General features: G+C 34.9%; 1 protein-coding gene across 1 annotated transcript in view; it reads left to right on the top strand.

Moving 5' to 3' along the window:
- The first annotated feature begins 5,676 nt into the window (after positions 1-5,676).
- LOC575307 (multiple epidermal growth factor-like domains protein 11) overlaps positions 5,677-11,326 on the top strand; it is a 38,676-nt gene continuing 33,026 nt past the window's right edge. Inside the window, exons 1-6 of the mRNA XM_030999198.1 lie at positions 5,677-5,680; positions 6,014-6,124; positions 7,265-7,375; positions 8,514-8,624; positions 9,763-9,873; positions 11,013-11,123. Coding sequence (XP_030855058.1) covers positions 5,677-5,680; positions 6,014-6,124; positions 7,265-7,375; positions 8,514-8,624; positions 9,763-9,873; positions 11,013-11,123 — 559 coding nt within the window. The remainder of the gene's footprint in view (positions 5,681-6,013; positions 6,125-7,264; positions 7,376-8,513; positions 8,625-9,762; positions 9,874-11,012; positions 11,124-11,326) is intronic.

Here is an 11,326-nt window from a genome sequence, read left to right as displayed (position 1 = left end):
AACATAATTTGTGGACTTTAATTTCCAAAATCAGTTAAAATCACAGTAAAAACTAAGAGTTCTCTCATCATAATGATATTAAAAAGTATGTAGTTTAAACATTTCAATTCTAAAACAATGTTACTTTACATCGCATCATCATAATCAGCATTCAAGTTTTGGGCATCAATTCTGAATGTTAAATATCAGTAACATAATTTGTGGACTTTAATTTCCAAAATCAGTTGAACCACAGTGAAAACTCAGAGTTCTCTCATCATACATGATATTAAAAAGTATGTAGTTTAACAATTTCACTTTTAAAACAATGTTACTTTACATCGAATCATCGAAATGAGCTTTCAAGTTGTTTGCATCAATTCTGTAAGTTAAATATTTGACACATATAGACAAGGATTAATGCCATCAATGCAAATCAAGTAAACAAAAGTTTAATTATAGGAATCCCCTGATTTATATTTTTACAGTGCCTCCCAGAAAAAACGAAACAGAGAATTATCGATATGTTATCATAATTTAATCACAAATAATAAATAACACATATTTGTAAAGCTTAGGTCCTCCACTTTTATTTAATGCAACTAGCATGATGCATATTTCACGCATGAGTGATCAAAATAAATTTGAAGAAAGGATACCAAAATGTCATAAGGCAAACATAATTGACAAAAGACTTAACACCGTTTCGTTTACAATCAGCCATGCATGAGGTCTTTTTTTCTATGGCTGATCTTCAACGAAACAGAGTTAAATCTTTTGTCAATTGTGTTTGTTGTTACGACAGGCAGCCAGTGAAAGCGAAGTCGTTTAATCATGGATCTACTACAAATGGAAACTGATCGGTACCATAATACATGCATGCACCTGACTCTGTCAAAAGTATCATAATGACATTCCAAACATGTTTCCAAGCTTTGAGCTCATCACGACCGCCGCCAGTCAGCCATAACAAATTTTAAAAAAGAACTATGCCTGGAACTCTAAAAAAATGCCTGCGCAAAAGAAGCTTAATCGCTTGAAATCACGGAAATTTATTTGCAGTTGTGGCGCACATATAAATATGAACGTTTATGAAGTCTTCAATAGAAAATTAGAAGTAGTTTACAAGAGAAACCTGTAAATTTGGCTGTAACATAATGATCACAAACTTCATTTTAAAACTTATCCTATCCATTTCCAAGGAATAGAAGGTAATAGGACAGTAAAGAATATCTATTTCTCAAAGTTTTGCAAGTCCAGATGTATGTCCACCATGCAGTGTCCACTTCTTTAATAATCAATCTAATATCACACAAATTGCCATAATTTGGGGTTCACTGCTCCTCTAACTGCTCTTAAATCACGATACTTATCCTGAAACTACACTCTGGGCCCTGGCCTAGCGAAAATAATCTGAAGAAATGTAAAAGTTCTTTTGTCTGTGATGATGCGTGATTAAATAATAAACATTGTCGCGTCAAATAAATGTCCCATCAACATACACATTATCAGGTGGTGGTGATAATGATGTGATCAAAGAAAGACTCTCATTATTAGTCCGTCTGTACTAGGGTCCATGGTTGAATAAAATCCTTGATACGAATTCCATAAATGAGACGATCAAAGAAGTCCCATATGACAGCTGCATGGGCAGGGTAATCCAGCTGTAGTACTTAGAACATCTTGTAGCAGTATTCAACTGCTGTTGTCAATGAAGAGCATGAATAGGCGCTTCTCTCGAGGACTACATAACACTGTCCTGGCTTCTTTGGTGTTCCTCAAAAAAACCAACAAAAACAGTTGGCTCCTTCCTCTGAAGGAGGCCAGGAAAAAAGTCAAAGCCAGTTCCTTCCTAAAATGATAACATTTTGATATGTAGTTAACACGGTAAGAATTAACAAGGTTTAGAGGTTAATTTATGCGCATTAAGTTTCGATAGGATGATAACAACTAATTGGTTTTGATAAAAGAAGATTTTTTTTTCGGGGGGGGGGGGGGGGAGTTGTCCTACTCCGAGTCCTAGGGGGTAATTGTCTGGGGTGGTTGTCTTCAGGGTTTTTTGGTTTTTTTTCTGGGGGGGGGGGGGGTAATCGTCCCGCTGGTAATTTGCCGATTGCCCAGGGGTAATTGTCCTAGAACCATCTGCATCAATAGGCCTACCCCAGGCCAATACGTGTTAATACAAATACAATAAAGTAAGCTAGCTATTACCGGTCACTAAATTAAAGCATGCACACTCGCCCTTGGAGAATTGCCCAAGTTCACAATCAAATTAATGACATCGACAGTGACAACAATAATTTCACAATCGTGATCAACACAGTGTCCTTGAGACTTGACTAAATATCACACGGTAGCTCTTTAATATTATCATGAGGATTTCTTACCTAGAAATGTCGGTTGGAGCTCTTCCAAGCTTGATCCATGAGCTCAGAATTTATTCCCAATGTGTCACATCTATCTCTGTTCTTTTGCATCTTTCTACACGCGCACATGCATGCACGAGACAGCTAATGCCCAACCGTAGTTACTCAAAATTAGGGACTTTTAGATTTGCGTGGACTGATACGTGTGACGTCCATTCACGGCAGTGCATTAACACGACGTCGATCGTAGCATAGACGTATTGTCTTCGTGCGAATCTAAAAGTCCCTATTGACACAAACGAAGTTCTAACTCAATGTTGAGTCATTGATTTACTCTTCATCGAAGGTAACAAACTACTCGGATGACGAGTACCACTAAAATTGATTTCTTACTCCAGCTTGAGTACTGAATTGCTCGTTTTGTTACTCAGCTTGTTTTACTCGGCACAATTTACTCGCCGAAACTAAGAGTGTACATCAATGACACGTATCGTGACTTTAACTCGTATTTATTTGTGATAGAAATAAGGCGATAATCATCAGAATGAAAGAACATACATCAATGACATCTATTGTTACTTTAACTTGTATTTATTTGTGATAGAAAATAGGCGATAATCATCAGAATAAAAGAGCATACATTAATGACATTTATCGTGACAATAACCTCTTAATTGTAGAATTGTAGAATTGGGGTATTTTATTGACTCTTTGAACCCCTATCGGGGTATGGGAGTATAAACAAACATAACATCAACAATAGGCATGCAGAACTTGTGAATACAATTCTCATACATTACACATATATAAGGACACAAAGATATGAACAAAATGGGTCTAGGGTGAATTAAAATCAAAACTTTAACAACTAGTGTTCACAATGTATACATACGATGCACATAGTGACATTAATAGAATGTTTAACTTTATTGCAGTCTACTTACCAGCTGAAGAGTAACGAAGTGGGAGGTTCTACTAGAAATGTCATGATCATCATTGTAATTTCCTCACCCTCCCCCACTCCAATCCCCCCGAGTTTTCATTAGAAAAATGAAAAAGTCTACACACTTTCTAGATTTACAATTCTTATTACACCATTCTTAAATTCCAAGATTATGAAGCGATTCGTAAGTAATGTAATGGTAATTTCTTTTCTCTCATTTTGAAGGCTGTACTGACGACAGCCAATGTGAAAACGGTGGTACTTGTGACGCGGACGGTAATTGTACATGTGCAACGGGGTTTACTGGAGCTACATGCGTTGACGGAGCCGCGGCAGGTAAAATATATTAACCTTTTACTGGTACTAGCTGCTAACAAAATTGTCGACTCTTCTTATAGAATTGCAAATCGACCTTTTTTCTAAATAATCTTAGTTTTGTTAATGAAGACCAAGTGCACATTGTTACAAGGCGCACATAGAGCAACAACTTATAGGGCTTGGATCTAATAATTCAAGCAGAGAAATTAAGTTGGAACATTTTTATTAATACCAAACTATTCTTTGAAATGTCTGTGTTGTTCTTTACAGTTCGTCCTACTCATCTTATCACTTCTCCTTTTATCTGAACAAGGGTTCATTTTGAGGAGTAATCCCGAACACACTCATTTACACCAACTGTGACAGTTCGACATTGTCTTACTATACATTGATGCTCTAATAACATTAGCGAATTTTTTGTTTTGGTTCAAATGAAAATTACACTTGTTATTTTGATCTACTATCTCTTCAGAAGACACCTCTTACAAACCATATATCAAATCGTATTTATTTTTGATAGAAAATAGACGATAATCCTCACATTTAAAGAACATACATCAATGACATCTATCGTTACTTTAACTTGTATTTATTTGTGATAGAAAATAAGCAATACTCATCAGAATAAAAGAGAATACATTAATGACATTTATCGTGACTTTAACCTCTTAATTGTAAGTTGTGGTATTTTATTGACTCTTTGAACCCCTCTCGGGGTATGAGAGTATAAACAAACATAACCTCAACAATAGGCATGCAGAACTTGTGAATACAATTCTCATACATTACACATATATAAGGACACAAAGATATAACCAAAGTGGGTCGAGGGTGAATTAAAATCAGAACTTTAACAACTAGTGTTCGCAATGTATACATACAATGCACATAGTGACATTAATAAAATGTATAACTTTATTGCAGTCTACTTACCAGCTGAAGAGTAACGAAGTGGGATGTTCTACTAGAAATGTCATGATCATCATTGTAATTTCCTCACCCTCCCCCACTCCAACCCCCCCCCCGAGTTTTCATTAGAAAAATGAAAATGTCTACACACTTTCTAGATTTACAATTCTCATTACACCATTCTTAAATTCCAAGATTATGAAGCGATTCGTAAGTAATGTAATGGTAATTTCTTTTCTCTCATTTTGAAGGCTGTACTGACGACAGCCAATGTGAAAACGGTGGTACTTGTGACGCGGACGGTAATTGTACATGTGCAACGGGGTTTACTGGAGCTACATGCGTTGACGGAGCCGCGGCAGGTAAAATGTATTAACCTTTTACTGGTACTAGCTGCTAACAAAATTGTCGACTCTTCTTATAGAATTGCAAATCGACCTTTTTTCTAAATAATCTTAGTTTTGTTAATGAAGACCAAGTGAACATTGTTACAAGGCGCACATAGAGCAACAACTTAGGGCTTGGATCTTATAATTCAAGCAGAGAAATTAAGTTGGAACATTTTTATTAATGCAAACTATTCTTTGAAATGTCTGTGTTGTTCTTTACAGTTCGTCCTACTCATCTTATCACTTCTCCTTTTATCTGAACAAGGGTTCATTTTGAGGAGTAATCCCGAACACACTCATTTACACCAACTGTGACAGTTCCACATTGTCTTACTATACATTGATGCTCTAAAAACATTAGCGAAATTTTTGTTTTGGTTCAAATGAAAATTACACTTGTTATTTTGATCTACTATCTCTTCAGAAGACACCTCTTACAAGCCATACATCAAATCGTATTTATTTTTGATAGAAAATAGACGATAATCCTCTCATTTAAAGAACATACATCAATCACATTTATCGTTACTTTAACTTGTATTTATTTGTGATAGAAAATAAGCAATACTCATCAGAATAAAAGAGCATACATTAATGACATTTATCGTGACTTTAACCTCTTAATTGTAAGTTGTGGTATTTTATTGACTCTTTGAACCCCTCTCGGGGTATGAGAGTATAAACAAACATAACCTCAACAATAGGCATTCAGAACTTGTGAATACAATTCTCATACATTACATATATATAAGGACACAAAGATATGAACAAAATGGGTCTAGGGTGAATTAAAATCAGAACTTTAACAACTAGTGTTCGCAATGTATACATACAATGCACATAGTGACATTAATAAAATGTATAACTTTATTGCAGTTACTTAACAGCTGAAGAGTAACGAAGTGGGATGTTCTACTAGAAATGTCATGATCATCATTGTAATTTCCTCACCCTCCCCCACTCCAACCCCCCCGAGTTTTCATTAGAAAAATGAAAAAGTCTACACACTTTCTAGATTTTACAATTCTCATTACACCATTCTTAAATTCCAAGATTATGAAGCGATTCGTAAGTAATGTAATGGTAATTTATTTTCTCTCATTTTGAAGGCTGTACTGACGACAGCCAATGTGAAAACGGTGGTACTTGTGACGAGGACGGTAATTGTACATGTGCAACGGGGTTTACTGGAGCTACATGCGTTGACGGAGCCGCGGCAGGTAAAATATATTAACCTTTTACTGGTACTAGCTGCTAACAAAATTGTCGACTCTTCCTATAGAATTGCAAATCGACCTTTTTCTAAATAATCTTAGTTTTGTTAATGAAGACCAAGTGCACATTGTTACAAGGCGCACATAGAGCAACAACTTAGGGCTTGGATCTAATAATTCAAGCAAAGAAAATTAAGTTGGAACATTTTTATTAATACCAAACTATTCTTTGAAATGTCTGTGTTGTTCTTTACAGTTCGTCCTACTCATCTTATCACTTCTCCTTTTATCTGAACAAGGGTTCATTTTGAGGAGTAATCTCGAACACACTCATTTACACCAACTGTGACAGTTCCACATTGTCTTACTATACATTGATGCTCTAAAAACATTAGCGAAATTTTTGTTTTGGTTCAAATGAAAATTACACTTGTTATTTTGATCTACTATCTCTTCAGAAGACACCTCTTACAAGCCATATATCATATCGTATTTATTTTTGATAGAAAATAGACGATAATCCTCACATTTAAAGAACATACATCAATGACATCTATCGTTACTTTAACTTGTATTTATTTGTGATAGAAAATAAGCAATACTCATCAGAATAAAAGAGCATACATTAATGACATTTATCGTGACTTTAACCTCTTAATTGTAAGTTGTGGTATTTTATTGACTATTTGAACCCCTCTCGTGGTATGAGAGTATAAACAAACATAACCTCAACAATAGGCATTCAGAACTTGTGAATACAATTCTCATACATTACACATATATAAGGACACAAAGATATGAACAAAATGGGTCTAGGGTGAATTAAAATCAGAACTTTAACAACAAGTGTTCGCAATGTATACATACAATGCACATAGTGACATTAATAAAATGTATAACTTTATTGCAGTCTACTTACCAGCTGAAGAGTAACGAAGTGGGATGTTCTACTAGAAATGTCATGATCATCATTGTAATTTCCTCACCCTCCCCCACTCCAACCCCCCCCCTGAGTTTTCATTAGAAAAATGAAAAAGTCTACACACTTTCTAGATTTACAATTCTCATTACACCATTCTTAAATTCCAAGATTATGAAGCGATTCGTAAGAAATGTAATGGTAATTTCTTTTCTCTCATTTTAAAGGCTGTACTGACGACAGCCAATGTGAAAACGGTGGTACTTGTGACCCGGACGGTAATTGTACATGTGCAACGGGGTTTACTGGAGCTACATGCGTTGACGGAGCCGCGGCAGGTAAAATATATTAACCTTTTACTGGTACTAGCTGCTAACAAAATTGTCGACTCTTCTTATAGAATTGCAAATCGACCTTTTTTCTAAATAATCTTAGTTTTGTTAATGAAGACCAAGTGCACATTGTTAGAAGGCGCACATAAAGCAACAACTTAGGGCTTGGATCTTATAATTCAAGCAGAGAAATTAAGTTGGAACATTTTTATTAATGCAAACTATTCTTTGAAATGTCTGTGTTGTTCTTTACAGTTCGTCCTACTCATCTTATCTCTTCTCCTTTTATCTGAACAAGGGTTCATTTTCAAGAGTAATCCCGAACACACTCATTTACACCAACTGTGACAGTTCGACATTGTCTTACTATACATTGATGCTCTAAAAACATTAGCGAAATTTTTGTTTTGGTTCAAATGAAAATTACACTTGTTATTTTGATCTACTATCTCTTCAGAAGACACCTCTTACAAGCCATATATCAAATCATATTTATTTTTGATAGAAAATAGACGATAATCCTCACATTTAAAGAACATACATCAATGACATCTATCGTTACTTTAACTTGTTTTTATTTGTGATAGAAAATAAGCAATAATCATCAGAATAAAAGAGCATACATTAATGACATTTATCGTGACTTAAACCTCTTAATTGTAAGTTGTGGTATTTTATTGACTCTTTGAACCCCTCTCGGGGTATGAGAGTATAAACAAACATAACCTCAACAATAGGCATTCAGAACTTGTGAATACAATTCTCATACATTACACATATATAAGGACACAAAGATATGAACAAAATGGGTCAAGGGTGAATTAAATCAGAACTTTAACATCTAGTGTTTGCAATGTATACATACAATGCACATAGTTACATTAATAAAATGTATAACTTTATTGCAGTCTACTTACCAGCTGAAGAGTAACGAAGTGGGATGTTCTACTAGAAATGTTATGATCATCATTGTAATTTCCTCACCCTCCCCCACTCCAACCCCCTCCCCGAGTTTTCATTGGAAAAATGAAAAAGTCTACACACTTTCTAGATTTACAATTCTTATTACACCATTCTTAAATTCCAAGATTATGAAGCGATTCGTAAGTAATGTAATGGTAATTTCTTTTCTCTCATTTTGAAGGCTGTACTGAAGACAGCCAATGTGAAAACGGTGGTACTTGTGACCCGGACGGTAATTGTACATGTGCAACGGGGTTTACTGGAGCTACATGCGTTGACGGAGCCGCGGCAGGTAAAATATATTAACCTTTTACTGGTACTAGCTGCTAACAAAATTGTCGACTCTTCTTATAGAATTGCAAATCGACCTTTTTTCTAAATAATCTTAGTTTTGTTAATGAAGACCAAGTGCACATTGTTACAAGGCGCACATAAAGCAACAACTTAGGGCTGGGATCTAATAATTCAAGCAGAGAAATTAAGTTGGAACAATTTTATTAATGCAAACTATTCTTTGAAATGTCTGTGTTGTTCTTTACAGTTCGTCCTACTTACCTCATGACTTCTCCTTTTATCTGAACAAGGGTTCATTTTTAGGAGTAATCCCGAACACACTCATTTACACCAACTGTGAAAGTTCCACATTGTCTTACTATACCTTGATGCTCTAAAAACATTAGCGAAATTTTGTTTTGGTTCAAATGAAAATTACATTTGTTATTTTGATCTACTATCTCTTCAGAAGACACCTCTTACAAGCCATATATCAAATCCTATTTATTTTTGATAGAAAATAGACGATAATCCTCACATTTAAAGAACATACATCAATGACATCTATCGTTACTTTAACTTGTATTTATTTGTGATAGAAAATAAGCAATAATCATCAGAATAAAAGAGCATACATTAATGACATTTATCGTGACTTAAACCTCTTAATTGTAAGTTGTGGTATTTTATTGACTCTTTGAACCCCTCTCGGGGTATGAGAGTATAAACAAACATAACCTCAACAATAGGCATTCAGAACTTGTGAATACAATTCTCATACATTACACATATATAAGGACACAAAGATATGAACAAAATGGGTCAAGGGTGAATTAAAATCAGAACTTTAACATCTAGTGTTTGCAATGTATACATACAATGCACATAGTTACATTAATAAAATGTATAACTTTATTGCAGTCTACTTACCAGCTGAAGAGTAACGAAGTGGGATGTTCTACTAGAAATGTCATGATCATCATTGTAATTTCCTCACCCTCCCCCACTCCAACCCCCTCCCCGAGTTTTCATTGGAAAAATGAAAAAGTCTACACACTTTCTAGATTTACAATTCTTATTACACCATTCTTAAATTCCAAGATTATGAAGCGATTCGTAAGTAATGTAATGGTAATTTCTTTTCTCTCATTTTGAAGGCTGTACTGAAGACAGCCAATGTGAAAACGGTGGTACTTGTGAGACGGACGGTAATTGTACATGTGCAACGGGGTTTACTGGAGCTACATGCGTTGACGGAGCCGCGGCAGGTAAAATATATTAACCTTTTACTGGTACTAGCTGCTAACAAAATTGTCGACTCTTCTTATAGAATTGCAAATCGACCTTTTTTCTAAATAATCTTAGTTTTGTTAATGAAGACCAAGTGCACATTGTTACAAGGCGCACATAAAGCAACAACTTAGGGCTGGGATCTAATAATTCAAGCAGAGAAATTAAGTTGGAACAATTTTATTAATGCAAACTATTCTTTGAAATGTCTGTGTTGTTCTTTACAGTTCGTCCTACTTACCTCATGACTTCTCCTTTTATCTGAACAAGGGTTCATTTTTAGGAGTAATCCCGAACACACTCATTTACACCAACTGTGACAGTTCGACATTGTCTTACTATACATTGATGCTATAAAAATATTAGCGAAATTTTTGTTTTGGTTCAAATGAAAATTACACTTGTTATTTTGATCTACTATCTCTTCAGAAGACACCTCTTACAAGCCATATATCAAATCCTATTTATTTTTGATAGAAAATAGACGATAATCCTCACATTTAAAGAACATACATCAATGACATCTATCGTTACTTTAACTTGTATTTATTTGTGATAGAAAATAAGCAATAATCATCAGAATAAAAGAGCATACATTAATGACATTTATCGTGACTTAAACCTCTTAATTGTAAGTTGTGGTATTTTATTGACTCTTTGAACCCCTCTCGGGGTATGAGAGTATAAACAAACATAACCTCAACAATAGGCATTCAGAACTTGTGAATACAATTCTCATACATTACACATATATAAGGACACAAAGATATGAACAAAATGGGTCAAGGGTGAATTAAAATCAGAACTTTAACATCTAGTGTTTGCAATGTATACATACAATGCACATAGTTACATTAATAAAATGTATAACTTTATTGCAGTCTACTTACCAGCTGAAGAGTAACGAAGTGGGATGTTCTACTAGAAATGTTATGATCATCATTGTAATTTCCTCACCCTCCCCCACTCCAACCCCCTCCCCGAGTTTTCATTGGAAAAATGAAAAAGTCTACACACTTTCTAGATTTACAATTCTTATTACACCATTCTTAAATTCCAAGATTATGAAGCGATTCGTAAGTAATGTAATGGTAATTTCTTTTCTCTCATTTTGAAGGCTGTACTGAAGACAGCCAATGTGAAAACGGTGGTACTTGTGAGACGGACGGTAATTGTACATGTGCAACGGGGTTTACTGGAGCTACATGCGTTGACGGAGCCGCGGCAGGTAAAATATATTAACCTTTTACTGGTACTAGCTGCTAACAAAATTGTCGACTCTTCTTATAGAATTGCAAATCGACCTTTTTTCTAAATAATCTTAGTTTTGTTAATGAAGACCAAGTGCACATTGTTACAAGGCGCACATAAAGCAACAACTTAGGGCTGGGATCTAATAATTCAAGCAGAGAAATTAAGTTGGAACAATTT

This window comes from Strongylocentrotus purpuratus, unplaced genomic scaffold (genome assembly GCF_000002235.5).
Source record: "Strongylocentrotus purpuratus isolate Spur 01 unplaced genomic scaffold, Spur_5.0 spur5_scaffold_5, whole genome shotgun sequence".
In the NCBI taxonomy this organism is placed as follows: domain Eukaryota; kingdom Metazoa; phylum Echinodermata; class Echinoidea; order Camarodonta; family Strongylocentrotidae; genus Strongylocentrotus; species Strongylocentrotus purpuratus.
This window is presented reverse-complemented; position numbering and strand designations above follow the sequence as displayed.